Genomic DNA, 27,641 nt, shown 5'->3' on the forward strand with positions numbered 1-27,641 from the left:
GAGTCACCGTGCTGGTCGTGTTGTTGTCGGTTACTCGGCTACTGCTCCCCCCGAGGTTTGAACGAAGACGCCGGAGGTTGAACAGCTTCCTTGAGCCGCGGCTGATACTTTGCTGGATGGACTTGATCATTGTTTCAGCATGGACGGGTGAACGATAACAAGTGATGGCTCTGTGCCCCAAGGCAAAGCGAAAGTCCAATCGACGCTGGGGGTGCACGCAGCCAGCCAAACATGGTGCGCTAACCGTAGAAGGCAAGTAGTCCGCATGAAAACAGACGTGAGAAACGTTTGTCTACTGTTGACAATCTGAAAACCTCTCTCAAAGCTCAAACCCATCAATACGAGAATGGCCTGATCTTGAGCACCCGCTTCTCCTCTGGCTTTCCTTTCAACGGCTTATCCATGAACTCCGGGTTCAAATACCACGCCAGATCCTTTCCGCCAAACTCAATCTCACTCCACCCATTACCCAACCAAGCCATGCGATTCACCTCTTTACCACCTCTCTCCTCTCCCATATACACATACTCCCAATCCTCCCACCTTGAACTCCTCAACGTCTCGATGCAGTGCAAAGGGCTGCCCGGCCACAAACCTGAGATTTTGCCGTCTTTGCTGCGGTACCAACTGCGACAGTTATCAGAGTAGACGGTGCGCTGGAAGTACGCGTCGACATATGCTGTAAAGTCCCGAACGCGCTCCGCACGCGGAGCCATCGACTTGATGTTGTCTTTCTGCAGTTTGCGGATCGCACGGACGACGTGGTCGCCTGTGGCCTCGATCATCATGGTGAGCGAACCGGATCCGATTGCGCTGTTGGGTCCCAGCATTGTGAAGTGATTGGGAAATTCTGGGGATACTGCGAGAGAGAGGTAAGATGTGGCGCGGGTAGCCCAGTGCTTTTGGAGCGAGATCCCCTGTGTGCCAATGACGGGAAAGGGTGGGGGCGCGGAGGTGTGGAAGCCGGTGGCGCAGACGAGTACGTCGACAGAGTGATGTTTTGAATCGGCCGTGAGGACGCCGGAGGATGTGATTTTGGTAATTGGGGTCGAGATGAAGGACACGTTTGGCTGAGTGAGGGCTTCCAAAAATCCAATCCCAGGAGTCAGACGGCGGCAACCGGGAGCGAAGGAGGGCAGCAGCGAAGCAAAGATCTCAGGATGAGAAGCAAGTCGGTCTCTCATACTCTTCTCAAAGAGCTTTTGGCCCTTTTGTTGCTTACTGGTCCCGCGCAGCGTGGTGGAGTGAAGCGAATTTCCATCTTCTTCAATGGCGAGGCGGAAACGCTGATACGCATCTGGATCTACTGCAAACTTGGCTCTCAACTCATCAGGGACTGTGATACTTTAGCTGCACTCTTTTGGCTTGATGTGGAACGCTCCTTACTTGTAAACGTCTCCATTCCGAGTTCTTCCCACAGGCACGATCCAAAGGGAGGCGAGATCCAGGTCCTGCTACGAATGAAGCAAGAGAGCCGGATTTCCGGCAGTTTCTGAAGATTGGGGATTATTTGGATGGCACTACTGCCCGATCCAATAACCCCTACAGTTTTCCCCACGAAGTCGTAGCTGTTCCAATGTTAGCATCTTCAGAGCCTTGGAGCTGGCTAATCCAACAGACCTCTCATTCCACCTAGCGGAGTGCATCAATTCGCCCTGAAAACTGTCCAAACCCTCGATATCCGGCCACGCCATGTCGTTCAAATTTCCCCTGGCACTAATAAGCACCTCGGCTTCATCGTCAAAAACTCGCGAATTTTCCAAATCTTCGACCTTGACATGCCACTTTCCATCGTGATCATCCCATCTGCATTCTTTGATCTTGTGCGACAGCTTTACAAACCTGTCAGCACCATATTTGTGGGAAGTGCGTTCAATGTAAGCCTGAATTTCGCGTGCTGGCGCGTAAAGAGAGGACCAGTTGGTGTTGGGCTCAAAAGAGTATTGATAAGAGTGCGCTGTTCGAAGTGAGCGCGAATATTCTTGCCCATTTAGTGCATCAAGGACATGGAACACTAACAAGGAATGTCACAGGCACAACCTGGATATCGATTCTCCCACCTAAAAGAAAATCAGCCATGCTTTCTAGTACAAGTCGACGAGGAGAAGCCTACCATACTCCTCCAACGCCTGGATTCTTCTCATATATGACTAGCTCGACGTTTCTGAGCTTCTCTGGTATGCGGATTCCGAGGTAGACTCCTGAGTAGCCAGCGCCGATGACGATAATTCTGAGCCTGCGCGAGTTCTCGACGGGTTGCTCGTGAATCTGAAAGGCTTCAGATGAGGTCGCAGTATCGCAACGGCCGTTTTCAAGACCTTCGGAGTGGCCATTAGTAGGGTGGGCATTGATGCCGCCGTTGGCATGGTTTGTCGAGATCGACTCGGGTAGGTTGAGCGCAGACATCTTGGTCCAGAACACCGAACGAAGGGGCCAAGAAGTCAATTCCAATCCCACGGGGGAAATGGACCATGATGGAGAGTTTAAGAACAGATGCAACACCCGTAGTCCCTCGCTGACAATTCGCTGACAACCGTTGGCCGGGATCGATAGACGGGAAAGGCTGGTGAGCTACCAAGTCACGGCCGGTATCAAAGATCGAGGACCAATTGCCAAAAGCAAAAGAGTCCGCGGGGTTGGTCATCCAGGGAAGCATGCCCACTTTCCCCACAATGAGGCGCCGTAGTCTTGGTGGGGTTCTCCGCAAGCCATGACATGAGAACTTGCCAGAAGCGGCTAAAGTCGCGCCCACATTGGCGGAATTGAGACACCGTTTTTCTTATTGCCGCCAACAGCTTGACGTATGACCAGGGAGAGGCTTTCGTCACCTGGGATCCGTTAAACGACAGAACCGAGAACTAACAGCGGCATAATTCCGCGTCGCCCAGTTAGCGCTCCCGAAGCCCGCTTCGCTGCGTTCTAAGCTTCGTGTTGGCAGTTTATTAGACCAGAGGAGTCTTCGCGGCTGAGACCACCATATATTGACAAGACAGCCGAGCTTTGCAATGTCTCAGACCAGAATTGGGCAGCACTTGCCATTCTCTGCAACCGGTTAAGTTTCTTTGGAATTTAGGGCATTTACATGTTTTCCGTACCGATTGATTGCCCATCGAACCGCTGAACTCCATATCCCAACTCGGTCCTATGCAACCCGCCAACTGACGTCTGTCCGTACGTAAATCCCGTCGAAGAAGCGCAAGTTTTCCGTACCCCCGATGTGCGCCAACTACTCCTTCGCCTCTTTTCTTACACTGTTATGATTTCGGAAGGGTAGCATTCATCCCCCAAAAATTGATAATGGCCACCTGATGCTATTAGCAAGATCAAGATCAGTCTGGTTGTTTTCGCAGTCTCTCACCTGGTTGCCCCGCTTGTAAGCCAGCTTTTTCCCGTCGGAGTCCCATTTCAACGCATGGTAAAGATCCTCCGTGGCCGCTCCATTGGCTACTCCATTTTGAACCGTTTTCTCCCACTGATCTTTGTCATTGGGCGCCGGTTTCCACATCATCTTCGAGACGCCTGCTTCAGGATCCCAAAATGTGACTGTGTCTCCACCACCTGCTGCCAAGAGATATCCATCTGGTGAAAAGGCAATCTCTACAATAGAGCCACTGGATAGCTGGCGGATCTTCTCGAATGGCTTTTTCGCGTTCCAGAACTGCAGTGTCCAGAATCCTTCGTTCGAAGAGGTGGCCAGAAGGCGTGGCGAGCCGTCGTCAAGTGCTGCTGGGTTAGGTACAGGCTGGAACTCGAGGCCTGTAATGAGGTGGCCATGCTCAAACTTGTGGGTGCGGATTTCAGAATCGCCTGGAAGAATGAGGCCGAATCGAGACTCGTCCGGCGCGCCGCATGCGATAATCTTGCAAATCGGATCGTATCGTAGCGTTTCCCAGTTCGTCTCTGTGGGATATGATTTTTGAACCTGGAGTTTCCCGTTGGCGATTTCGTAAATCTCCAGTATCCTGACCCCGGCCACGACAAAAGACGAATCGGACATCCACTCGGCGGCGAAAACTGGTTGAGACGTTTGGATTGTGTAGATTGGTTCTCTTCGGAGATCCTTCCAGATAAATATTCGTGAATTCACATCAGTACTGCAGACGCTGATGAGGAGATTTGCTGATAGGTTGTATCGTAGCGCAAAAACGTTTCCTAGGACCGCCGATATAAGCCGCGACTGGAGACCACCTTCGCTTAGGTGGTGCATCTTCCACTTGGTAACGCGTTCTCCACTGTCCGCGATCATGTCTTCCAGGGTTCCCACTACTGCTTCTCCTGGCAAGGTCCATTCGACGGCTGTGACGGTTGGGTGATCCAGGCCGATGTCCAAATCCCGAAATAACGGTTCTGTTGGAACGTCTGCCTGTGCATGTGAAGCGCTGGGTATACAATAAATTCGCAATAATGACTCTCCTGCTGTCAATAAAAGCTGCGGCTCTGTTGGACTCCACTCCGTATGGACAATCGTGGTGTCGGGTTCGTTGACTCTTAAAAACGTTGTTTGCGGTCCCAGGTTGGTGAACTTCTCCGTCTGAAGACCGCTGCTTTCGCCCAAAGTCAGTGTCGTCACCAGCGGTGCAACCTCTTCTTCGACAAGTGATTCTGCGTCAGTGACGACGGCTTCAGATTCGGCAGGGGCGCCATTCGTATCCATGACGACGTCTCCATTGACGTGGCTTTCTGTTGTCGAGCTTGGCTTCTTCTTCTTGCGGGGTGGCTGGGCGCCATCAACAACGTCGCCGTTGACGATGGCCTTGCGTTCGCGGCGGCTCGATGACAGCTTTCTTCGACGCGCTTCGGCATTGTACCGAGCAAAGGGTCTTCCGTGGTCTTGGCCGAATTGGTACCTGCGCGGCTCGGCACCCTGTTTTCGTCAGAGGGGAGCGGTTGATGGATTGGACAGCACGACACGTACATTCGAGGCCGAGGCGCGCATTTCATCCAGCCATAAACCATCCTGGAGCATGCGCAGCATGGTGTGTGTCTGGACTCTGTCGGCAAATGGAAGCGTGTCTGGTTCATCGTGCCAGTCGTGCGCCAGAGCCAGGGCAGCTTTGGCGTATCCTACGAGAAATTAGACGTCATGGAGCGACAAAGACGACGGGGACAGGAGGCCAAGCTTTGGCGGGCCGTGATCCGCACGCGCCGGGGCTTCAGCCAGCGCGAGGATCGGTGGCCATGCTGGTAGATGGGTGGACGAGGGGCGTACCAGCTTCTTGCAGATACCTCCATACTAGGTAGTTGACAACGTTGGAGGACAGGTGCTCTGTCATGGCGCATGGTTGTCGCGCGCAGAAAGAGGGCGGAAAGGTTGAGTTGCGCGCGATGCGAGGCGGGGCAGGGCGTAGGAGCCGGTTGGGTGGTGATTGGGGGGAGGAATTGGTGGACGAGTAGGTAAGGTGGATAGTTGGACAGCTGGGCGTCGGTGGAGCGGCTTGAGGCGAGATGGACGAGACGAGACGAGACGAGACCAGAGATGGGCAGCGGCAGACGGCAGCAGAGGGCTTGGCTTGGCTCGAAGCACCGGGGTCAGTCATGATCGGCGCCGGCCCTGCACATCCACGTCTTCCCAGCAACCCTACCCAGAGACTCCACCTCCATCACGACTCCGTCCGAGTCTCCAACCTGCGCCTCTCGGGGCTCTTCCAGCTACTCTCGCTCTTCACCTCGCCTCAACGCACCGCGAGTCGGCCCCGAGTCTCGATCCAGCGCGCCGAGTCCGCGTCCGCCATCCCCGCAGCACCAACCGAGCTGCACCATGCGCGTCAACATCCCCCCTCTGACTCGGGGGCTGCTTGTCACGCTCACCACCTTTACTCTCCTTAACTGGATTCTCCGGCCTGGCTACAGCGATTGGGTCCAGGGTCTGGGGAAACCGCTCCACACCGTCGGCGAGGGAGCCCCGTACCTGGCCATTATCCCTTCCACCGCCATTGTCTACCCATGGGTCTTCGTCGTCGCTACGGTTGTTGAGCAAAACATCTTTGGCCTCCTGATTACTGCCCTGACCGTCTTCTACGGGGGTCGCTATCTCGAGCGCGCATGGAGCTCCGCCGAGTTTTCAAAGTTCATCCTTTTCGTTTCCATGATACCCAATGTCCTGACCTTTGTTCTCTACATCGTGGCCTATGCCCTTTCCAAGAATGACGAAGCACTGTACTATTCCCCATCTACCCCTTCTGTTCGAACTGACTTTGAATAGCACGGCAACCATCTCTGGCGGCATCTCCATCCAAGCCGCCTTCCTAGTCTCGTTCAAACAACTTGTCCCTGAGCACACCGTGTCCCTCTTCCGCGGCGCGATTCGCATGCGCGTCAAGCATTTCCCTGCCATATTCCTCGTCGCAAACACAATCTCAGGCCTCGTCTTTGGGACTGAAACCGCAATGTTCCTCGCGTGGTTCGGATTCTTCACAGCCTGGATATATCTGCGCTTTTACCGCAAGAGCCCCTCGTTGATATCTGCTGCGACTGGCGAGGATAGCTGGGTCCGTGGTGACGCCAGTGACACTTTCAGCTTTGCGCAATTTTGGCCAGAGCCTCTGCAGATGCCAGTTGGCCTCTTTTGCGACCAAGTCTACAATGTCCTGGTCGCAATCAAGGTGTGCACGCCATTCTCCATCGAAGACATTGATGCCGGGAACGAACAAGCAACGGCAAGGGCCGAGGGTGGGCTTCCCAGTCTGATGAACTCGGGACGTGGAAGGGGGGCCAGACGTGAAGAGGCGGAACGTCGGAGGGCATTAGCACTTAAAGTGCTGGACCAGAGGCTGCACGCTGCGGCCAGCAAGCCCCAATCGCCTGCACCAGCGGTAACATCGGGGCCATCACTCCTTGGAGAGACGACGTATGAGCCAGAGAGGCATGACGAGATGCCGCAGCTGCCAACGCAGACCAAGGAATAATTCATGACATGCGAGGGGTAATGTTCAAGAAGGCGCCTGCAGGAGAACACCCAAGACGCGCTGTACTCTCACTGGTTGGCCCATTGAGCAGTCGATTTGGCGTCTGAAAAAAAAGAGTTGTTTGGCTGTGCTGGCCTGTTTAGCGTGCTTGGAGTCGGGACGATACCATCTCCTTTTGGTATGGAATAGCACCTGATGGCCGATATTGGTGTAAGAACAATGTCTAGTTATTCGGGCGAATGATTCTTCAAATTGAGCGCGTTGCAAGCCGACTCGAGGTACCAACTGCAACGTGTTTTGAATGGTTTGGGACCGAAAACGTCCATTACTTGGAGCTCGCAAAACAGATGCTACGCTAACTCATTGCTCCTCTTCATGCAATTGCCATTCAACGATAGTTCAGACATTATTCGCCAGGTGCCCTCCTCAACCTCGCCAACGTTGCCTTGCCCGCTCTACTGTCATTTGGTCTCCCCAGTTCTCCGGAAATCCACTCACCAACTGCCGCCAGTCTCTCAACGTCAACTCCAGTCTTGAGCCCCAAGCTCTCAAACAATCTGACCAAGTCCTCTGTCGCCACGTTTCCCGTGGCGCCAGGAGAAAACGGACACCCACCCAAGCCCGCAACAGCGGCGTCAAACTCTCTAACACCATGCTCCAGGCCGACCAAAGAATTGACCAGCGCCTGGCCGTACGTGTCGTGAAAGTGGAGAGCCAGGTCCTGGGCCTCGACGCCGGCGGCCGCTAGCGTCTTGAGCAGTTCGCGGGTGCGCGGCGCGGTCCCCATGCCCGTCGTATCAGCAACGGAGATGACGTCGGCGCCCATTTCGAGCAGCGAAACGGCCAGTTCGGCCACCTTGTGCGGGTCGACGTCGGGACCCTCGTACGGGCAGCCCAGCGCCACGCTGATGTAGGCGCGGACACGCAGGTTTGCGTCGCGGGCGCGCGAGAGCAGCGGAGCAAAGCGCGACAGCGACTCGGCGATGCTGCAGTTTGTGTTCTTACGCGTAAAGGTTTCGGTGGCAGCAGTGAAGATGGACAGCTCGATTTCGGGAGGCTCCATCGTCGTTTGGGGTTTGCTGTGTGCCGCGGACGTTGGAGCATGGGCCGTGTAGGCTTTGAGAAAGTCGTCGAGACCGCGCGTGTTGGGAAGCAAGAACTGATATTTGATGCTCTCGGTGGAGTTGGGGGGCGTTTTGAGGATATGCTCGAGGATAGAGGAGGAATTGGCCATCTCGAAACTGTCAGCTGTCGTTTGCTTCCGCTTGTTTACTGTACTGACCTGGGGAACCCATTTTGGGCTGACGAAACTGCCGGCCTCCAAGATCCTCAGTCCAGTTTCTGCAAGCCTTTCGACCAATTCAATCTTGGTGTCGACGGGGATCTGCTGCCTTTCGTTTTGGAGGCCGTCGCGTGGTCCGACCTCGACAAGCCGGACATGGTCAGAAGCTCTGGTCGCTGTTGCGAGAGACCTGCGGCCGAGTCCATATTTGGCAGCACGGGCCAAGCAAAGTCCAGCTCGTCTGGGAACCATAGACATGATGATCGAGAGGTGAAGGTTTGACACCTTCGTTTCTGCAGTGAACTTGGAGCAGAGCTTGACGTGAGCGGGCGGCGTGGGTGCTGTCACTCCAGGGTCGAATGACATCGTGTGGGGTAATTGCCGGGGATGGGCCGGTAGGGCTGATTATCGCCGGTGCTTTGACTCGTCCGATTATTGCTCGACACCAAATATTTCTCTCCCTCTCCTGCGCTCGACTGCTTCCGACAGCTCTGCTCTCAGGTCACACTTCACGAACGAAACGCTCCCCCAGGCTGCGCTTTCATTGCCTCCGAGGGCCTCCTCACTTCATCGAGGAAAAATTTCCGGACCTCAACCACATCTCCCCACCACCAGGCAGCGCGACCATGGAGGAAGACCGCGCGGCGACGAATCTGGGGCCAGAACCAGTCGAAGAACTGAACGCGGAGCAGAATTCGGCTCCTAAGCAACCCAAGAGACGGTTCGTTGGAAGGAAAACCGCAGCCGGAACAGCAGCAGCAAGATCAAATCCCGACCCAAACGCAAACATCGAAGATAGCGGTGCAATTCAAGGCAAGAGAACCAGAAGAAATGATGTCCAAACTCATGCTAATAGATTAGGCAGTCGCACCACCACGGAGAACAGCTCGCGCGCTCAACAACATCCCCGCGTCCATCCTCGAGGACCCCGACATCAACGAAGCCATATCCCTTCTCCCTACAAACTACAATTTCGAAATACACAAGACGATACATCGCATTCGCTCCAATGACCACAAATCAGTCGCTCTTCAGTTCCCTGAGGGACTTCTCCTGTTCGCCACCACAATCTCGGACATCCTGACGCAGTTTTGTCCCGGAATAACCACAACGATTATGGGAGACGTTACATACGGCGCATGCTGTATAGATGACTTCACTGCGCGGGCGCTGGGCTGCGACCTGTTGGTGCATTACGCCCACAGTTGTTTGATTCCCGTGGCAGTCACAAAAATCGCAACATTATACGTCTTCGTCAGTATCGGCATAGACACGCAGCACCTAGTCGACACGATACAACGCAACTTCGCTCCAGGCAAGACTATCGCCATGGTTGGCACGATACAGTTCAACGCCACCATCCACGGCATCGCACCACAGCTACGGCGAGAAGGCTACGAAGTAGTCGTCCCACAGATCATGCCTCTCTCCAAGGGCGAAATCCTCGGCTGCACGTCGCCACGACTCGCCGGTCCCAAGTCCAAATCCTCTTCTCTCCTCCCATCAGCCACCACAAAGGCCTCCAAATATGACCCGCCATATGCAGACCTCATTCTGTACCTGGGAGACGGCCGCTTCCACCTCGAATCCGCCCAAATCCAAAACCCGCACTTGCCCTCCTACAGCTACGACCCGTACAGCCGGCGCCTAAAGCACGAGACGTACGCCCATTCCGACCTCTACGCCCTGCGCACGACGGCGATCCAGTCAGCGCGCAAAGCCAAGAAATGGGGACTGATTCTCGGCGCCCTCGGACGCCAGGGCAACCCCCACACGCTGACCATGATCGAAAACATTCTAAAGAAGAAGAGGATCCCGTGCCTCAAGATCCTGCTGAGCGAGATCTTTCCCGGCAAGCTGCAGCTGATGAGCGCGAGCGAGGAGCAGAAGAAGCCGCAGCAGGCGGGCTCCAACGATGGCGACTGCGAGGATGGCGGCGTCGAGGCGTGGGTGCAGATTGCGTGCCCGCGTCTGAGCATCGACTGGGGCTACGCGTTCCCACGGCCGCTGCTGAGCCCGTACGAGGCGCTAGTCGCGCTGGGCGTGCGAGAGGCCAAGTGGATGGATGCGGCGGAGAGGGGCGACGACGCGGCCCAGGAGGTCTATCCCATGGACTTTTACGCCAAGGAGGGACTGGGAAGGACGACGGCGGGACAAGTAGAAGTTGTAGCATAATTGTTCAGCGTTTGAGAAAACACCACCAATAGATCATGCGACTGGACTCAAAGCGATTGTTGGGTGTACATAGGTGCAAAAAGGAGACGGTGCTTGCAATGGCAGACATTGTGGTCGTACCTTTGAAGCTCGAGCTATTGACAATCTTCTAAGAGAAAGTTTTCAATCGCCTCCGCAAAGAAGTAGACAAACGAATGTCTCCCCCGTGAAGAAAGCGAGCGATTCTACAAAGGTCAAAATCAATAGGAGCCACCCGCCCAGCTCACCGAATAGTGTCCAAACCATGCCTGTCCGCACCATGCAGCTCCTCCAAAATCTCACTGCCGCCCAGCGCACCCAACGGCTTCGCCTTCCTGCGCTCCTCGCTCCACACCTCATGAAACTTGATGCTGGTGTCGCTCGTGGCGACAACGATGCAGCCCTCGACCTGGGTACGGGACCACCAAGCGCCACCCTCACCGCGGGTACGCCCGTCATTGGGACCGCCGGGATACGCTATGGCGAAGAGGGCACGGTGGTCGTCGGGCCAGGGGACGGCGACGAGCTGTTCGCAGGCCGGCCAGCTGAAGACGGCGACGCGATACGGGTGGTCTGGCTGCGCAAAGCCAAATGTCGCGCAGATCTCGCGTCGCGTCGTGCTCCAAATGAGCGACGTCACTTGGGCGCTGCAGTCGATGGTGGCTAGGCATGCGCCGCTGAAGGTGTGGTAAAAGTGGATGCATCGGTCGTTGGACCCGCCGCCGATGGCTAGCAGACCGCGCTGCCACGGGCAAAAGGCCATGGCTTTGACGGCTGCGTTGAGAGTCCAGCAATGCTTTGCGGCTGTTGCGTCAATGTCCGTCACTTGGAAACGATCCTTCATTGCTGCACAAAAGTTGTTGAGCGAACCAAAGAGGCGCTTGGTATCAAAAAGAAAACACTGATTGTCGTTGCCACCCGAGGCGAAAAATTCACCGTACGGGGACCACGCGAGGCCACATATCTGCTGGGAGTGGACGTTGATTCGGGCAAGCAGGGTCATTGCACCTGGCCAATTGAAAAGGTCTCGAGAGGTGACGTCGGGCCATTCCACAGAAAAGAGATAGACGTGACCTTCTTCATCGCCAACCAAGAGCGTCTCCGTACTGGCCACCAAAGCCGGGTCCCGAATCGAGGATTGCTTGACTGTGTTTGGACTGAAGGAGAGACATGATATGGGAGCTGGTTGCCGAGCTTTGAATCGAGGTTCTTCGTCAAACAGACTCCACAGGCAAACGGAGCCGTCAGCGCGACCAATGGCCAGTATGGCTTGGCCGCCATCGCTGGACGAGAAAGATAAAGAGGTCACATGTGCTGTGTAACTTGCGTTGATACTTTCAGGTGTGCCCACACCTCGTGTCTCGGACCACAAGTAGACGCTGTGGGCAAGACCGACGGCAAGACAGTTAGCCGTGCGCGAGTAAGCAAGTACGGTGCAGTAAAAGTCATCCCGGAGTCGCGGCGCATCGAGTACTGTGCATGATGTCAGCAGAAGGTGTCGCGCGTAAGAGGCCAACGTATCTGAAGGGGATGGTTGGAACAGGTCTTCTTTCTCGTGATGACTTCTTTGGGTCTGTTGCTTGTCAGCATATTTAAGCAAATTGTGATGATAGCAAGGGAACGACTTGTAGTGCATCCTTCTCTGATCCACTGGCTGTTTATCCAGGACGGAGCGCGAGAAGTATTCTCGCCCGGAGGAATTCCTGGCTTGTCAAAAGATCCAAGCACACGGCTAGACGTATCTATATCCATTGCATGCGCCAGCCGGCGCTCATGCTCCTCCTGAGCACTCTCAGAGTCGACCTGGGTGAGGAACATGGTCGTATGCAACGGAGCGTTGGTCCCGCTGCTCAGCATGCCCCCTCTGCCATCGGGTATGCCAGGTACACTGTCCGTGACTATGGCAGATCCGCCGACATTCCACACTGCTCCGTTGCTGACCTCACGACTGCCATGTCGAGGAGCTAGAATACCTTCCGGGCTGGGTGAGCTTGGGCCGATTCCAGCAGGTCGAACAGCACCTTGGAGGTTCTGGTACGATTGGATCCTTGTGCTGCGTGGAACGTGTTGGCCAAAAGGATCAAACTCAGGATGTCGTTGGCGTGTGAATTTCTCGACCTCAGACAAGTTTTCCGCCGGCGTGCTCAATCGCAATGTCTCCCTGGAGGTTGTGGGTGATTTCCGCGGAGGAATAAATCTGTCCAAGCACCTGCTTGCGATACGTTCTCGCACATGAGAGCCACTGGGGAAAGATCCTCTCCGCATTTTGAAAATCGAGCCACGGTCTCGAAGCGCAAGCGGCGACAGAATACTCGCTTTACGTTCTTGCTGCGGGAACGGATACGCGTCAGCCGCCTGAGTTGCCGGGATGAGAGGCGTTGGTGTTTCCAGCATATCACGACCAGGACTTGGAAATGCAACGTTGACCGGATTGGTGAGATCAATGGACATCGCGTGCCTTCGAGCCGTATCGTCCGAGCTTCCACCAGGTACAGAGGTGGCATCTGGAAGCCTAATGTCTCCATCGGCATCTTTGACCTGACAAATGTCGTTCTCATCCAAAGAGAGTTTCAATAGCCCACCAGAGATGGATTCGTCGGCGGGAGAGGCATCAGGCATGTCCACATCTTCATCCATGCCATCGATCTGTGTGAGGACATCAGAAGGAGCCAGAAAGTTGTTGTTCTCGTATGATTTGGATGGGCAAACTTGTCCTCTCAGAGCCCATTTTGGAGGCTGAGAACTGTCGGACAGTCGTCGCTAACGGCGTATCGAGCTCCCTTGATTCTGATATGTTGGGTTGAGAGAAAAGGTGCTGGCCAAGTCGAAGACCGGCTTCGGAGGACTGCTCGGAGGAGTCAACAGGTGCCCCTTCACAGGTTCCGATCTAGTATTTTTATGATTTCCAAATTGAACACGCTTTGAAGAGTCCGAACTGCTTGCGGGGTATCCTTGGCTGTACGAATGGATGGATTTTGGTGGAGTCGGCGGCGGGGTAAGAGTTGGGATGTTGGAAAAGTCTAAGCCGCTGCCGGCCTTTGGCAAAACAGAGTGATCAGCATAGCGAGACTTTTCCAATCCGGTAAGAAATCTGGGCGAGTCCTTCTTTGCGGGCTCCATGTTGACGCTGACTGTTGGGCGGAAAAGCGCGAGGCGCGAACGAGGACAAAAGTTGGGAGGACGTAGTTTTGATTGAGGTCAACGCGACAAGGTACCAGCCCGCTGTGGAACACGCTGGGACGCAGGACGAAGACAGTGGAATCTAGACAAACGCGTCCAGGGGAAAGAAAATCCGCGACGAGTGCCGTCCTGATGGGGAATTGAGCGAAGAGCGAGGACAGCGGCTGGAGGTAATAGCAATGATTTGGCCAGGGACAAAGAGATGCAACGTCTGGCGTGAAACCTGCTCGTTAGTAAAATATCGGCGACCCTGAGGCTGCTGGAGAGGAAAGGTCAAGGAGGTTGCAGGTCATCGGGTGACGTTTGGGTAGCGGTCCGGGTACGATTTCCGATGACGAAACCGGAGAGCGCGCTAGACACCCAGACCCTGCCACCGAAGCTTACCTCCTCCACAACAACAACTCCAGCCCTTTCTCAGCCCAGCCCGCCCAGGAAGTTGAAATGGCCAGCGTGCGTCGAACTTGCCCTTCTACGCCACACCAGCAAGTTCTAACGAGACCAGCATGGCGTTCCGCGCACGGCGGCGGCGGCTGAGCGCACCGAGCGCACGGAACAGGCGAGGCAAAAGGAGCGCCAGCAGATTGAGCAATACAAAGGACTGGTCGCGCTGGTGAATGCAAAGGTTCAAGACGCTGTCCGTTCTCCAATAAAGGCAAGCTGACGCGGTCTCTCAGGTCGCCGATAAGCAGTACACAGAAGAAGCTCTTGCCCTTACGTCGAAGCTACTTTCGCAAAACCCCGAATACTACACCGTCTGGAACCATCGTCGCGTAATCCTACAAGACATATTTCGAAATGCACAGGGAAAGGAGGCCGTTGAATCTGAGGGTCTATCCACGGCCCAGCAAACAATTCTGGGGTACATTGCCGACGACCTGCGATTTACCATACCGCTTTTGATGAAGTTTCCCAAGTGCTACTGGATATGGAATCACCGGCAATGGCTGCTGCAACAATCCACGGAGCTTCTGCCACAGTCCCAAGCACGAGGTCTGTGGCAAGAAGAGCTTGGTCTTGTCGGCAAGATGCTGAGTCGCGACAGTCGAAACTTTCACGGCTGGAGCTACCGGAGATTTGTAGTCGCGCGCCTGGAAGCACTACCCTCGGAGGACGGGCAGAAGACCAGCATGACCGAGCCAGAGTTTGAGTACACGACCAAGATGATCAACACCAACCTGTCGAATTTCTCGGCCTGGCACAATCGCACCAAGTTGATACCGCGGCTGCTCGACGAGCGCAGCGCAGACGAGGAGACGCGACGCAAATTTCTCAAGGCGGAATTCGAATTGATACAAAAGGCCCTGTACACGGATCCCTACGACCAATCGTTGTGGTTTTACCATGCCAACCTCATGAGCGCGCTCGATGAGGCGACGCCCCAGAACGCGCGGATAATTTTCAACTTGGATAGAAACGTGCGGCAGGAGTTTGTAGAAGAAGAATTGGAGAGCATCAAGGACATGCTTGATGGGGCTGAGGACTGCAAATGGATCTACCGAGCACTATTGGACACGGCCGTCGCGCTCAAACAACTGAGAGAAGGAAACAACGTCGAATTGGATGAGGAGATGGCAGAATGGCTTTCGGAATTGAGGAAACTCGATCCGCTCCGCTCTGGACGATGGGATGATCTGAGTAAGAAGCTGAAGCTGTGATGTATTTCAGCAAATTGGAACTTGAAAGCTTCCCGTTGCGATCGTGTATGTGTTTGCATGTTCCCGAGTCTGGCCCAGATGGTACCTTATCATGGGTCACTGTGCTCAAGATGCGACGCAGCTTACTTCGTGGGCTAATTTCAACCGCAAAACATTCATCGATTAGTTAAAGAAGCCAACGAACACCTCTTCTGCCATGGAACAAGAAGGCCTTTCTCGAACAAGTTGATGCTCGCCAAAACGACACAAGGAAACAGAACATGCCAATGAAAACCGAGCAGCCACTTCAACCATGTCCGTCACCGGTCACATCTACTCCCATCTGCACTGGGATGAAGAAGCATCCCACGGCAAAAACGGCGTATCGTAGACTTTTTCCGCCACCACCGCTGCGTATGCCAAATCGTCGACGCACATGTCGCCGCCCGAGGGCCCAATATGAGGACAATGCAGCTCAGGTCTGAAAGCGACCATGTTCTGGTGCAAGCTGCGACAGAGCAGCGTATTGCGGCCAAGCTCCCAGGCCTCGCCGAAGCGGACATCGTTTATGAGAAAGGCGCGGCAGGCAAAGTTGCTGTCGTATTGACGGTTTTTGCCGATGCAGTGACGGTCGTGTGTACTGCAGATGGCCGATGCCAGTGTGTTGCGGAAATATTTGATGGCGTCCTTCATGGAGTTTTTGTTGATGCGAGGCAGGACCGCTCTCAGCGTCGTTTCCAGCAGCGGCGCGAAGAACCGATACGTTGCGTCGTACTCGGCGATGAGTCCGTCCTTGTCAAATTGGATCCAGGTGAGGATTTCAATCGGGAAGGAGCCGAGCAGCGAGTTAGTGAAATTGACAATGGTCGAAGCGCTCGCAATGTCGCGGTTGGCGGTGAAGGACTGGATGTGATAGTCTGTCGGGTAGCCGAAAATCGATGGGTTGACGCTATTGTTGGCGGCTTCGGTCTTGACATTGGCGAACAACCCAAACAGATACTCGGTGTTGAGCTCCTGTCCGCTGAATTTGCGCGTGATGTCGACTCTTCCCTGGATGTTTGGCGACAGGAGATGGCTTTTGATCGATTGGGCCTCTTTTTCTGCATCGTATGTGAAGGTGTGCCAGAAGCGATCTTGAAGGAAATAGAGTCTGGAATAATTGAACTCATGTCTGCCGTCTACGTCGAGAGTAGTAATCGTCCTGCATGGTGGCTTCGGCAAAGACGTTGAGAGTGATGCTCCGCATAGTTGTAGGCAGCTCAGAGCTGTCAAGGCGATGCTGGCGAATAAGAGATGCATGACTGCTAATATGGGGAGTGTGTGGAGGTATTCAGATTTACTGTCGTAGAGATGAAGCACCGGATGTCGAATGCTGAGCAGTTGAAGAGGGAACTTGACTTGACGGATGGAAACTATATGGGTTGGTCTCAACGAGCAAGAGATGGCCGGGGAAAGAACAACCTCATGACACCAGACGACACTGCACTCGATCCGGCCAGGGTAGGGGCACATTGACGGTGGAACCTGGGACGATACCGACTGCGACTTCCTTGCCGATTCGACTCTCTTGAGTGATCCACATCTCCACTCGCAGTTGACAATGAAGTTGTGAGACGCCGCACCAAGTGGCTCAGAAAATCGACTGGTAACAATTTACAACCCTTTGAACCAAAGAGCTTGCGATTTGTATTGCGAGATACAGACAGAGCAGCGAATCAATGTGCGAAACGGGGTCTCCGATAATTCATTTCCAATTCGCTTTCCACAGCAACAGAGCAGGACTTCCAATAGTCTGTCGTGACCGCAAAGAGCCGCGGCAGATCGCCATGATTGCCATTCGCGTATCTTGTTTCGTTCGGGAGGCAAACCGCATGCATAATTCAACTCGCCATTGAGTGGGACACGGGATTCCAGCCGACTGGAGTTCAGCTGGGCCAGGAAATGGCACATGGGCCAGAACCATTAGTTTGGGATTCCAGGTCGCACAGGGGATGCATATAGATGGGTACCTGGGAAATTTCTGGAGACGGCATCCATGCGAGGGACTATTTTTACAGTCAAGCTGACGATTTGATAAAACATTGGATGAAAAGCGAGAGCTATGAAAAGGTGTGCAGTTTTTGAGAGCTTTTCATCGAAGAGATCTCATGAAGGAGGGCGGAAAAGACAATGATGGGCTAGATCCAGAAAGATCCAGCAAACGTCGGCCTTTCAAACTGGCGACCCAGCCAAAGAGAATTTGAGATAAGAGATGCAGAAGAGAAACTGCCTCTTTTGGCAATCGGGGGCTCGCCAACGCTCGGCTCCTGCAACAGCGGCACGAATCGCACGCTGACGTTCGTGGACGCCTCTCCTCTCCACACACGCAGCCAGTCTCAAGACCAGCGATCCGGAAGCTCTTGACCGACATGCCGCGTACCTCGATCTGCCAGATTCACGACGTCTCTTACAGCCCTCGTAGGCTTACGCAAACAGCTTGCCCTCGCGTGCCTGATGAGCCAGTTCGTGGAGGGCCGCAAGCGCTTCGTCCTCGCGGCCATCGGGCACAAAGCAATGGTCGTGGTAATAGCCACTGACAGGGTTGACCGGAATGCCGAACTCCTTGAGTCGTGACGCGACAACGGCCATGAATCCGACTGCCTCGAGGCTCGAATGAACGTCGAGGGTGATTCTGCGACAGGGAAAGGTGTAGGTCAGGCCGTTGTCGAGGGCGGCCTGGCGCTCCGCAATTACAGTCAGACCCTCGGCCTCCCGAAACGTCATGAGCGGGTCAAGAGCAGCGGGGAGCTTGGTGGAGGGCGGCAGGGTGAGAAAGACGTAGGAGAGAGGGTCTAGCACCGGGCTGAGGGAGCGGACGAGGAGTTGCAGAGCAGTGGCCATGGTAAATTTGATGAGAGGTGTGTGTTTCAGGAGTCAGGACCGCGTAGGCGACGGGGATTGAGGATCCATGCAACCTAACGGGACGGCGGGTGGGTGCTGCCGACCGAAGCTGTGGTTTTGGCGTCTGGTTTGGGACTCTACTCCCGCTCCACGCCCGCTCCACGCACCGGACACACTGCAGACGGTGGATCGTACGGCCTACCATCGTCGTATCTTTGCTTCCTTGCACCGAACCGAGTCCATCACCGTTGCAAACGGCCAGCCACATGGCAGCTCACTGTCCCTCCGTCGTAAGGCTGACTTTTCATCGCGTACTACACTGCCGCTGTGCCTGTGTCTCACTGCTGCGTTCGCGTGTTACTTAAGTTCTTGCACGTTCCCTTTTCTTGAAAGCCGTTGCTCGTGCGTGATGGCCATGTCTCATCATTTAATGTATTCAATTCGTGTGCCTTGAATCGCTTTTTTCCGCCTGCTTTCCCCTTGACGCTGTTCATGTCCTTTTACGACTGCTCCTCACCTCTCTCTCGGATCGACTCTCTCAAAATCTACGGCAATTCGCGCTCCTCGTCTTCATTTCCTACCTCCTCCTCCTCCTCTTCCTTACGACTCACGTGAACGACGACAGGGACTCTGTATCCGACGGCCTCTGTTCGATCCCTTCGATCCCTATCAGGGGAGAGGGCGACCGAGATCCCCAACCAGCAGCCGGACTGTCTCTTCACCTTCAACGGCGATGAGTAATCGCAGAACGAGCCTCAGTCTGTTCCCGTCACCTCCGCCGTCGGCCAATCGCCGGCCTCAGCTCACCGCTTCTTCCATGATGCAAGAAGAAACCGGAATTCCCATTCGCCTTGTTAGTCAGCCGCTCGAAGCCCATGATCCGCGGGAGAAGCTGCGCTCCGTCATCCAAGGCGAGCACGCTGCAACTGAAGAATCCATCTGCCAGCTTCGGAAGCTAGCTGTACGGCTTGTCGTCAGAACACACGTGAAGGAGGTCAAGACCGCACAGGCGGCGCGCAGCCTTGCGCAGAGCCGTCGGAATGACCACCTTCAAAGCCGCAAACATGAAGGACGCATTGCGCAGCTTCAGGTTACCCTTGCTCAGTATGAGCGCCGGAATAGGGAACTGCTTCATCATTTGGAATCGAATGATCAGTTTGCTCTACAGCGTACGTCTTTTCCCACCGCTACCAAAACGACCAAGATGAGCAATCGACTGGCTTGTCGAGGACTTTTCCGTGCCTCCGATCCTTTTGCTGACGTAGCAAACTGGGACTAGCACAGAACCCACAACTCGCGCAGTTGAAACCTCACCGTCTCATAGCTGCACGACGCCCATCATCCACAGCCAATGCCACCTCGGCTTCCTCGTCCTTGCATTCTTCGACGCTCCAACGTGGTGCCAGCTTCACAACTGGCAGTCATTCCGTCAAGAGTCCCGATGGCGCTAGTGACCTACACGAGGTACAGAAGACCAACGACCGTCTTGTCAAGGCCAAGAAACAATCGGACCACGCTCTCCTTCTCTGTCGCTCTCGAATAGCTTCACTTCAAGAAGAGTATCAACAAAGCCAGAAAAATGCTCGGAACCTGGACGCTCTGTTGCAAGAGTACAAGTCCAAATCCAAAGCACTGGAAGCCGAGAAGGCAAAGTTGGAAGGCGATCTGCAGACAACACAAGAAAAATTGGCGACGTCGGCGAAGTCTGAGGAGACAATGCTGATGGACCTCGAAATGCACAAGGCAAAAATCGCGAAGCTCGAAAAGGAGTGTCTACAGAGCCGGCAGCGGATTTCCGTGCTAGAAGATTCCTGGTCTGGGATTGAAGAGCGGCTCGTGTCCTGCAAACTTCAACTCAAATCTTTGGAAAGAGAAAAGTTCTCTCTTCAACAAGAACTTTCTACCATCCGCCAAAAGTTCAACGTCTCCGAGGACTCTCAATCCGACCTCCGCGCCGACTTGTCGTCCAAAGACTCTGAGATTGCGTCGATGCGCGAGAAGCTCCGCCAAACCCAAAAGACGGCAGAGACTTTGCAGTCGACAGCTGCATTCTTTGAGGATGCAGCCAATCAGCTGTCCAACAAGATCGAATCTGCAAGCGGACCGACTCTCATCCTCGAGAAGCAGCTGCAGGCAACCGAAGCGACCAGGGACGGCATACAAAAAGATCTGGAACAACTTCAGTCGTCCAACAAGCTATCAGAAGACGTTCTCAAGGCTGCAATTGAGGCCAAGACGGCGCTCTACTTTCAATTGCACGAAATTGAAGTACAAAAGTCGCGCTTTCAGAACGAGTTCATGAATATGCGCTCCAAGATTGAAGTATCTGACATGAACGAGGCAAAGCTGAAGCGACAAGTTGACGACCTCGTCCAATCCCGCCGCAACGTTCAAAACCAGCTGCGCGAAGCCTTGCGCAAACTCGACGCTGAAGAGCAGAATAATCCCGAGGCTGCCTCCGAGCTAGACAAACTGCGCGCGGCAAAGGTCGATCTGGAGAATAATCTAAAACAGCTGAAGATGTCCACAGGAAATCTCCGGGAAGAGCTCTCCACGACCAAACGGCGACTCGCCAAGGCCGAGAGAAGCAAAGATCAGCTCATGGCGCAATTCGAAGAGAGTCAAAAGAACAACACCAATCTCCTGTCCGACGTTCAGCAACTGAAGCGTGAAAAGGCTATCGCCGAGTCCGAACTGGATACGGCTCTCAAGGGACGGGCCAGCCTCGAATCAAACGCGCGTTCAAGCAAGACAAAGTTGCTTGTGGCAGAAACAAACGAAGTTAATCTGCAAGCGAAGTTGAGCGCCGCCGAGCAAGAAGTGGAGAACCTGCGCCGAGTCATGCGAGAAGCCATGCGCGCCGAAGGCTCGCTCGAGGCGAGAATTGCCGTTGCCGAGGACGAATTGGCCGATTTGAGAAAAGCCAACGAGGAGTTGGAGTCTCTGCTTGGCGAAGCAGAAAATGGCATGGAGGCGGCAGAACGCACGGCCGAACAGACCGGGATGAAGCTCCTTGATGCAAGCGCTCGACTCGAAACGGCAGAGGGCGATCGGGACGAGTACCGCCGCAAGTTATCGTCGACCGAGGACCATCTCCGACAGCTGCAGCAGGATCAAGAGGAAAAATCAAGTCTCAACTACGACACGCCACCTGTGGAGACACCGGTGACCGAAGGCGCCAGCAGCCAAGGATTCAGCTTCGTCGAGCAGCCAGCCATCAAAATCGAGGATGTGAGCAGCTTGGAGAGGGCGAGCGGCGAATTCGAGGAAGAACTTTCGAGGCTCGAGAATGAGCTTCTGATCTTGCGAGAAAACAAGAGGACTTTTCATCGCATGGTCAAGAGGCTCAGGAAACAGGGAGAAGCTCTCCAAATTCTCGACGAGTGGTGCTCTGCTCCGATCCCCGAAGCCGAAAAGACTCTCCCTCCATTTCCTCCAATGGACTTTGATGGTCGCAGGACGCCATCGTCCCAAAATTCCCGCACGTCGACCGAATTGGAGCTCAGCGACTGGGCCAGGGAATTTGAGCGCGTGAGAATGTTCAGAGATGATAACATTGTGCAGCTCGAGGGGCTGAAAAGGTCCCATAGCACGCTCAAGAAAGGTTTCCTCCAGATCAACGAGGCGGATTTCCAGCGGCGGCAAACTCAGACCCAGTCAAAGTAAGTTGACCACGCCATGCCACTGCAAAAAAGCACCTGACTCACATGCTCCATCAGACCACAACGACGAGGCATCTTCCGTATTTTTCAATGGAGCGCGTCGCACAAGTCCACGCCGTGGCACAAGCGCAAAATGCAACCCAAGCCGCTTCCACCGACGCCTTCTCCACCGACGGAGTCGAGCGGGCCATCATCGACAGGTCCGAAGGTTGGGGCTCTCCGGCGCTCCACCTTTGCTTCAAGGGAGTACGGCCGCGATTCCTATGTGGCGCAGAAGGACGCCGAGCTAATATTCGATGTGGAAACGCGAACCTGGCAAACGCCCGGTATCACAGAGTCCTTGATGCCCATCTCGAAGACGCCGTCGCCCATTACTCGCAATGATTACAGCTCGCTGACGCGCACCATTTCGACGGACCCGGGCACATCCCACAAGCCACCCTCGCGCCGCAGCCATCCCGTCCAGTTTAGCCGCCCTGCGACTGCCCAGAGCAGCAACCGGGACAGTGATAGCGGTGTCAGTCTCAGTACGGGTGCCGAGGAGAAGAAGACGTGGACCAGCTCGTTGAAAAGGAGGATCGGGCTGTGACGGAAGCGCCACCAGCGTGTACGATAAGCGAGGCGCTCCGGAGTCTTTCTGATTTTCTTTGAAGTCAACCGCGTAATACTGCGTCTAAAATGGTTGTAGGTGTTTTGTTGATGCTAGCGATTTCTCACGAATACCTTCTCGTCGCTCGAGAAAAGCGAAATAGCCCATGTATTCTTTCCTCTTACCAAAAGCTTCACGTCTGTTTCGAATTTTCGATACAGCAATGTCTAGTCTTTCATTCACATCGCGCGTACATCCCCCAGAAAGCGTAAGCCCTCGAGATAGATGGCAATTTTGAAAATGCTAGAGGATGAATCCGAAGATTGCTCGTAAAGACTGCCCAAAGATAGATGGGACAGCGAATATGAAACGTATAGACTGAGTCGCGCGAACCTAGCTGTCCCGTAGACATGGAGTTTGTTCTGAAGAAACTGCTGGGATACGGAGAACTCCGAGCCCCATCGGGGAACGGCAGCAGTTTGAGCTGGCTTTTTGCGAAGAAACCAACCTGCCTAATGCTTGCCCCCTTTCCGCCCGCCCCTAGTTGGGTTTTTCGCCCCCCCCACCAAGATCCCTGCGGGCGGAGTGGCGTGGATGCTGCAGGGACCGCTGCATGCAGGTGGCGCATGTACGTAAACCACAACGGCAGTTGTCTGTATATCAGGTGAGGGCATCTTGATTCTGTCGCATCGCCGTCCCCCTCTTGCGTGCAGTGCTGAAGCTTTGCGGCCCGAGCTTGATATTAGAGGATGCTCAAGCTACCTAGCTTTGTCCCACTCCCGCGGAAATCGAAAAAGAAAGGCAAAGGATGCATTGCTGCCCGTTCGTTCATCAGCGGAGGTTGGTCCTGAATCACAATCAGCCCAATGGTGCCGTGACTAGCCACAGAGATGAGTCGATGGCACAAAGCACTTTGTGGATGTCTCTGCCGCCCCAGCTCTAGACTGCTGTGGCGCAATTCTTGACTGTGTTTTTTCTTTAGCCGTCAGGTGAGCTGGAGTAGACGCCCGCTTCGGGTTGGGTCACGTTTCCACATTCCGCCATCCCGGCTCCGCTTCACTCTTTTGATGTGATGACACGCAACGGCGGTGAGTCGCACCTCGCTGACTGTCGAGAGTTTGACCTGCTGATTGCATGGAGTTTTGCCGTTGAATGGTCGGAAGTGGAGTTCTGGAAGGGGTTGAGAGGTGGGTCGAAGTGCAGGGTGCCGTCAATGTACGTGAAGCAGTCACCACGTGGACGCATGCCCAATGGCCTGTGATTCGGAACTCGGCCATATGACGCTTCAACAAATTGCTAGGCGTTTCGACAGTGGAGAGAGGAGCGAAGGAGATCCCATTCTGCTCACCACGTTCGTTACCGGCCCGAGCGTTTGTCGGTCATCGGGCTCGGTCGGGTAGAGACTGGAGCGGGCCGGCCCGAGTTTCTTCCGCCTTTTGGCTTGGCACGCCCGCATGGTTCCGTTTTTCTCCATGGCTGCCCCTCCGTCTTCAAACAGCTAACGAACTCCCGATCCCCTCTGATGACACTGCCTCCTCAAAGGCTCAACGCCATCAGATTTCAGATCTTGCCGACCGTCCTTGATCAGATCGCGGCTGATGCGCCAATGGCACGGCACTGATTTAAGACTTACGGCCGCTGTGCACAGTGTCAAAGCAACTCTAATCTCACTTCAGTGGCATGGATACGACTCGACTCTATTGGAAGGTTTCTGATTCGGCAGTGATTTTCTGGTTCACTTACTGGTTGAACCACTCTTGTCTCCCACGCCAGTGGACTCGGTCGCTTCTTGCGACGCGCCAGAGGAAAAACGCAAAGACTGGGTATCATGAAGAGAAAATCCGTACAAAGGAAACGCAGCTTTATGCCTATGAACAAATAAAAGTTTGGAAAGAGGGGTCTTGCCGATTTTATTCACCGATCTCAGTGCCGCCAAGAAGCGTCTCAGCAGGAGTCGCACATGTTTCCAATGGCCTTTTCGAGATCGGCAAAGAGGTTCAGCACTTCGCCATCGGCATAGATCCGAATGGACTCGACGTCCTTGCGGCTCGTGTGGTATGGGCTGTCCGGGCTGTTTGCCTTGAAAGGGCTCCTTGGTGGAGTTGTGTGACACGTTTCGTCAGTCGACATGGCCACGGAAGGCATGACGACAGCAGCAGCCACGTGCTCGAGCAGCTTCTCGCGAATGCGCGTCCGGCGGCCTTCGGCTTCTTCAATCTTGTATATCCAGTCGTCGATGGAAATATCCAACTCCACGAGAGCTTCCTCCTGCTTCAGTAGGCTGTCCCGGTTGAAGCAAACAGTCTCGCTTTTCCTGAGGTACGAAAGCATCCGCCCGTGGAGCCTTTGACGACCCTCTCGGAGAGACTTGTAGGTCCTCCTCAAGTAATCGCATCTTTCGTCCAAGGCGTGGAGCTCCTTGGTCAAGGAGTTTACGTCGCGACAGTTGAGCACTTCGAATCTCTCGACTTGGCCATACGCTTTGTCGCGCAACCTTTCTCTTTCGGAGTTTGCCAGGGCAGAGACGGCCACCGAGGCGGGCAGACCTCTTGGTAATCTCCACGCATCTGTTTTTTCTCCATCCGTTGGACTTGGAGTATGGCCAGCCCGGCTTCCAGCTCGACTTCCGGCTCGACTTTCGACACGTCTTGGGATCCTCCCAAATGAATGACCTCCATTCATGACTGACTGTCCTGATATCCTCCTTCTGTGGACAATGGGACGATCTCGCTTGTCAAGGGATTCTGGCGACGAGCATTGACCTCCAGTGAAGTAATTATCGTCTACGGGATATTCTCCAATCGTTGGAACAACATTGCCAGAATCCATTCTTGGGGGTGGGCGGCTCGCTGGGGACTTTTTCGTGTAAAGCGACGGGGACTTTGGCGGTACTTCTGGAGGCATGTCTTCTTCTCCCACTCTTGTGTTGACTTGCAGTCTTGGTTGCCCAGAGTTCATGGACATCGGGCTCAAAATCGGCGACAATGGCCTCAGCATTGGCAAGCATGGCCCAGTGGTTTTTGCTGGTGATCCGAATGAAGCTGATGGGGGAGTTGTGACCTTGGGCAGTAACGCCGGCCCAGTCACGCAAGACATCATGGCGTCTCCGAATGGATTGGTCCGCCACTGGCTTCCTTTTGGAGGCGCGCTCTCGGATCTTTCTTGGGTTGGGTGAATCGACTCCTTTCGAACAGGAAAGTATCCAGGAATCGTTGCTGGAATTCACTCGTGTCAGCGTTCTTCCTTTCTGGGATGGCACAGAACTTACGAGAATCAAGCAGAGCCTCGTATCTCTCCTTTGGAGGAGGCGCCAACAGTTCGGGAACGCTGACTTTTCTCCTGTTTGATATGGTCCCATCATTCTTTCGAGATACAGAGCAACCGTTCGTGACAATGGCGTCTCCCATGGCTGTCGCTGAACGCTGTACAGAGAGAGCGATTCTCTTCTCGTAAGGGACCTGAGGACGATCCGGAATTGGTTGTTCCTTCTTTGTTGGCCACAGTTGATACCGCGCCTGGCCTCGCTTTGAATGGGATCGATTTAACGCTGTCCTGCTGTCCGGTCTTTCGGGCTGCTCCTAGTTTGGTCATCGACTCAGTATACTGGTCCTTTCGAAGGGAGAGTTTCGGAATGGAGCTTACAATGCGTGAGGCCGCCGAGGTGGCGTCTTGTATATGGGCTCCTGATCGTTTGTCCATGACGCTTTCACGAATGCACTTGGCTATGTGTGTCATGGCAAGAGGTTGGGATGATGCTATATCTAAAGCTCCACAGGCCCTCGAGGGTGAGACTTCAGGCGTGACGCGTGGACCCCTCTTGCAACAGGCATGGGAATTCTCCTTCTTTAAGTTCCGACGAATTATTGCAAGGGCGATGGACGCAGGTGCCCTGCGATTCCAAGGCATCGGCGCATGGACAAAGAGTAGCCCGGCAGAAGATCTGCTTTGGATGGGGGCAACGGCCGAACCATCTGAAACACCTCGTCGACCCGAAGGCGTGATTCGTGGGGTACAACTACTGCACGCGCTCTGGCGCGCTAACGTAAGGAATCCTCACCTCTTTTGCGCTCATCCACGCGCTCTTCAAAAACGTCAACTATTCACATTGGAACGAAAAGCAAGGACAGAAAAAAGCAACTCCTTTGACGACCTGACGCATGAATCTGGAGATTGGCCGGATAAGCGTAAGCGATTCGGCTCGTGGCAAGTCTATTTCTGTGCGCTCGGGGCACCCTTCTCCTCCTGTCCAGGATCTGTCAACTGATCTCCTACCATGCGGCTACTGTGATGACCTCCTAGCAAAAGCTTCTGGCGACGTCAGCTAGCTCACATATCGGTCGTCTGGAATGCATGAACGGCTTCACTCAAATCCCGTCGCGTCATTATCTGCAGAACGACGGGATGCAGCCCGCCTCCCCTTGCAGTAGTCCTCTTCACCACGGAAAAAACTTGGACGAAAGCATTGTCCAAAAAAACACACGAGCCTGACCTCGAGGCACTTTCGGTGGCTGGGTGGCCACGAGCTGCGGAATGCCGATCCCTCAATAGGCGAGCCGGCTCTACCTTCGCCTAACGACAATTGGCCGACTCTCCTTTCTACCTCCACGTCCTGTCCTGAACCCCATAGGAGTACGGCCGCTGTCCTCGTTCTTGCTCGGTGCATGACCGCGCGCGCGACTATTCACAGCTGTCCCCTTTTCCGATGTAGTCTCTCGCTCCGCGCTCTCAGTGCGAAATTCGGAATGTTTGGAGCTCAAAGCGTCGTGATGCATCTCATGACACTAGGATAGCCATAGCAGATGGTCGCTATAGACCGATTCGAGTTTCCGGATTTGTTCCCCACGCGGCACCGATTTTCCGAAGGCTGGTTTCCTACGCTTGGAAGTTGCTCGACATCTAAACACAGGTCTGGATCTTGGCCGTGCCAACTTCCACGATACTCGAAACCACCGCATCTGTTTCGATGCTGCAGAATCTCGAGACATGCTCAGAGGCAACCATGTTTCTGGACAATCAACACACGCGTCTCGGCGCCGTAACCTTCCTGAATCTGTGGTGTCTCGCTTCTAGACTATCGAGTCACACTGACGTCGTTGATGTCTCTGCTCAAAAGCCCCGCAGTCCAGATTGCACCAGACTCTTTCTGTGGGGGACCAAGATACGTAATTGATGATACGAAAAACACTGCAACAAAACACCTTTATCGCTCGGGAATAAGTTGCATTTGGCCTGGTCTTCATAACACTAGACTCTACTTCCAACGCGTCCCGGGAAGGCCAATCCCATGCGATGCGCATCTGCCGGTCCGAGGCGTTA

General features: G+C 54.5%; 10 protein-coding genes across 10 annotated transcripts; 3 read left to right on the plus strand and 7 right to left on the minus strand.

Annotated features, from left to right (window-relative positions):
* Positions 1–193: 193 nt before the first annotated feature.
* J3D65DRAFT_27201 (uncharacterized protein) lies at positions 194–2,803 on the minus strand. The gene is made up of 5 exons (XM_066794968.1): positions 2,114–2,803; positions 2,020–2,060; positions 1,621–1,957; positions 1,387–1,568; positions 194–1,336 (listed from the first exon to the last, which is right to left on the minus strand). Exons 1-5 carry the CDS (start codon positions 2,404–2,406, stop codon positions 336–338), a joined length of 1,854 nt encoding a protein of 617 aa, XP_066659834.1. The 5' UTR covers positions 2,407–2,803; the 3' UTR covers positions 194–335.
* Positions 2,804–2,923: 120 nt separating this feature from the next.
* On the minus strand, positions 2,924–5,474 carry J3D65DRAFT_563896 (WD40-repeat-containing domain protein). The gene is made up of 4 exons (XM_066797590.1): positions 5,210–5,474; positions 4,916–5,064; positions 3,359–4,864; positions 2,924–3,305 (listed from the first exon to the last, which is right to left on the minus strand). Exons 1-4 carry the CDS (start codon positions 5,271–5,273, stop codon positions 3,255–3,257), a joined length of 1,770 nt encoding a protein of 589 aa, XP_066659835.1. The 5' UTR covers positions 5,274–5,474; the 3' UTR covers positions 2,924–3,254.
* Positions 5,475–5,570: 96 nt separating this feature from the next.
* On the plus strand, positions 5,571–7,321 carry J3D65DRAFT_610115 (eukaryotic integral membrane protein-domain-containing protein). The gene is made up of 2 exons (XM_066798765.1): positions 5,571–6,156; positions 6,203–7,321. The coding sequence occupies exons 1-2, from the start codon at positions 5,759–5,761 to the stop codon at positions 6,903–6,905; spliced, it is 1,101 nt and encodes a 366-aa protein (XP_066659836.1). The 5' UTR covers positions 5,571–5,758; the 3' UTR covers positions 6,906–7,321.
* Positions 7,135–8,509, minus strand: J3D65DRAFT_610116 (hydroxymethylglutaryl-CoA lyase). The gene is made up of 2 exons (XM_066798766.1): positions 8,188–8,509; positions 7,135–8,139 (listed from the first exon to the last, which is right to left on the minus strand). The coding sequence occupies exons 1-2, from the start codon at positions 8,443–8,445 to the stop codon at positions 7,312–7,314; spliced, it is 1,086 nt and encodes a 361-aa protein (XP_066659837.1). The 5' UTR covers positions 8,446–8,509; the 3' UTR covers positions 7,135–7,311.
* Positions 8,510–8,632: 123 nt separating this feature from the next.
* Positions 8,633–10,515, plus strand: J3D65DRAFT_610118 (diphthamide biosynthesis protein 1). Its single transcript, XM_066798767.1, has 2 exons — positions 8,633–9,000; positions 9,053–10,515. Exons 1-2 carry the CDS (start codon positions 8,814–8,816, stop codon positions 10,360–10,362), a joined length of 1,497 nt encoding a protein of 498 aa, XP_066659838.1. The 5' UTR covers positions 8,633–8,813; the 3' UTR covers positions 10,363–10,515.
* Positions 10,516–10,624: 109 nt separating this feature from the next.
* On the minus strand, positions 10,625–12,645 carry J3D65DRAFT_546536 (WD40-repeat-containing domain protein; the record flags this gene model as incomplete). Its single annotated transcript, XM_066796819.1, has 2 exons — positions 10,625–11,853; positions 12,006–12,645. 2 exons carry the CDS (start codon positions 12,643–12,645, stop codon positions 10,625–10,627), a joined length of 1,869 nt encoding a protein of 622 aa, XP_066659839.1.
* A 1,288-nt stretch (positions 12,646–13,933) lies between these two features.
* On the plus strand, positions 13,934–15,215 carry J3D65DRAFT_563914 (uncharacterized protein; the record flags this gene model as incomplete). Its single annotated transcript, XM_066797591.1, has 3 exons — positions 13,934–14,010; positions 14,063–14,182; positions 14,235–15,215. The coding sequence occupies exons 1-3, from the start codon at positions 14,002–14,004 to the stop codon at positions 15,213–15,215; spliced, it is 1,110 nt and encodes a 369-aa protein (XP_066659840.1). The 5' UTR covers positions 13,934–14,001.
* Positions 15,216–15,359: 144 nt separating this feature from the next.
* On the minus strand, positions 15,360–16,766 carry J3D65DRAFT_610126 (uncharacterized protein). Its single transcript, XM_066798768.1, has one exon. It carries the CDS (start codon positions 16,704–16,706, stop codon positions 15,528–15,530), a length of 1,179 nt encoding a protein of 392 aa, XP_066659841.1. The 5' UTR covers positions 16,707–16,766; the 3' UTR covers positions 15,360–15,527.
* A 635-nt stretch (positions 16,767–17,401) lies between these two features.
* On the minus strand, positions 17,402–18,443 carry J3D65DRAFT_27847 (ACT domain-containing protein). The gene has a single exon (XM_066795038.1). It carries the CDS (start codon positions 18,072–18,074, stop codon positions 17,658–17,660), a length of 417 nt encoding a protein of 138 aa, XP_066659842.1. The 5' UTR covers positions 18,075–18,443; the 3' UTR covers positions 17,402–17,657.
* A 5,826-nt stretch (positions 18,444–24,269) lies between these two features.
* Positions 24,270–26,060, minus strand: J3D65DRAFT_643618 (Up-regulated during septation-domain-containing protein; the record flags this gene model as incomplete). The annotated part of the gene is made up of 3 exons (XM_066802093.1): positions 24,270–25,540; positions 25,594–25,903; positions 25,968–26,060. 3 exons carry the CDS (start codon positions 26,058–26,060, stop codon positions 24,270–24,272), a joined length of 1,674 nt encoding a protein of 557 aa, XP_066659843.1.
* Positions 26,061–27,641: the final 1,581 nt, after the last annotated feature.

This window comes from Phyllosticta citribraziliensis, assembly GCF_038025025.1.
Source record: "Phyllosticta citribraziliensis strain CPC 17464 chromosome Unknown J3D65scaffold_1, whole genome shotgun sequence".
NCBI classification, from domain to species: domain Eukaryota; kingdom Fungi; phylum Ascomycota; class Dothideomycetes; order Botryosphaeriales; family Phyllostictaceae; genus Phyllosticta; species Phyllosticta citribraziliensis.

Coding starts and splice junctions, on each gene's coding strand:
- J3D65DRAFT_563896 (XM_066797590.1), bottom strand. CDS start 5,273: ATGACAGAGCACCTGTCCTCCAACGTTGTCAACTACCTAGTATGGAGG. Junction 5,065..5,209: donor GAGGTATCTGCAAGAAGCTG/GTACGCCCCTCG, acceptor AATTTCTCGTAG/GATACGCCAAAGCTGCCCTG. Junction 3,306..3,358: donor CTTACAAGCGGGGCAACCAG/GTGAGAGACTGC, acceptor TAATAGCATCAG/GTGGCCATTATCAATTTTTG.
- J3D65DRAFT_27201 (XM_066794968.1), bottom strand. CDS start 2,406: ATGTCTGCGCTCAACCTACCCGAGTCGATCTCGACAAACCATGCCAAC. Junction 2,061..2,113: donor CCAGGCGTTGGAGGAGTATG/GTAGGCTTCTCC, acceptor ATTTTCTTTTAG/GTGGGAGAATCGATATCCAG. Junction 1,569..1,620: donor TCCGCTAGGTGGAATGAGAG/GTCTGTTGGATT, acceptor ACATTGGAACAG/CTACGACTTCGTGGGGAAAA.
- J3D65DRAFT_610115 (XM_066798765.1), top strand. CDS start 5,759: ATGCGCGTCAACATCCCCCCTCTGACTCGGGGGCTGCTTGTCACGCTC. Junction 6,157..6,202: donor TCCAAGAATGACGAAGCACT/GTACTATTCCCC, acceptor GACTTTGAATAG/CACGGCAACCATCTCTGGCG.
- J3D65DRAFT_610118 (XM_066798767.1), top strand. CDS start 8,814: ATGGAGGAAGACCGCGCGGCGACGAATCTGGGGCCAGAACCAGTCGAA. Junction 9,001..9,052: donor AGATAGCGGTGCAATTCAAG/GCAAGAGAACCA, acceptor TAGATTAGGCAG/TCGCACCACCACGGAGAACA.
- J3D65DRAFT_610116 (XM_066798766.1), bottom strand. CDS start 8,445: ATGTCTATGGTTCCCAGACGAGCTGGACTTTGCTTGGCCCGTGCTGCC. Junction 8,140..8,187: donor GCCCAAAATGGGTTCCCCAG/GTCAGTACAGTA, acceptor GACAGTTTCGAG/ATGGCCAATTCCTCCTCTAT.
- J3D65DRAFT_610126 (XM_066798768.1), bottom strand. CDS start 16,706: ATGTGCCCCTACCCTGGCCGGATCGAGTGCAGTGTCGTCTGGTGTCAT.
- J3D65DRAFT_27847 (XM_066795038.1), bottom strand. CDS start 18,074: ATGGCCACTGCTCTGCAACTCCTCGTCCGCTCCCTCAGCCCGGTGCTA.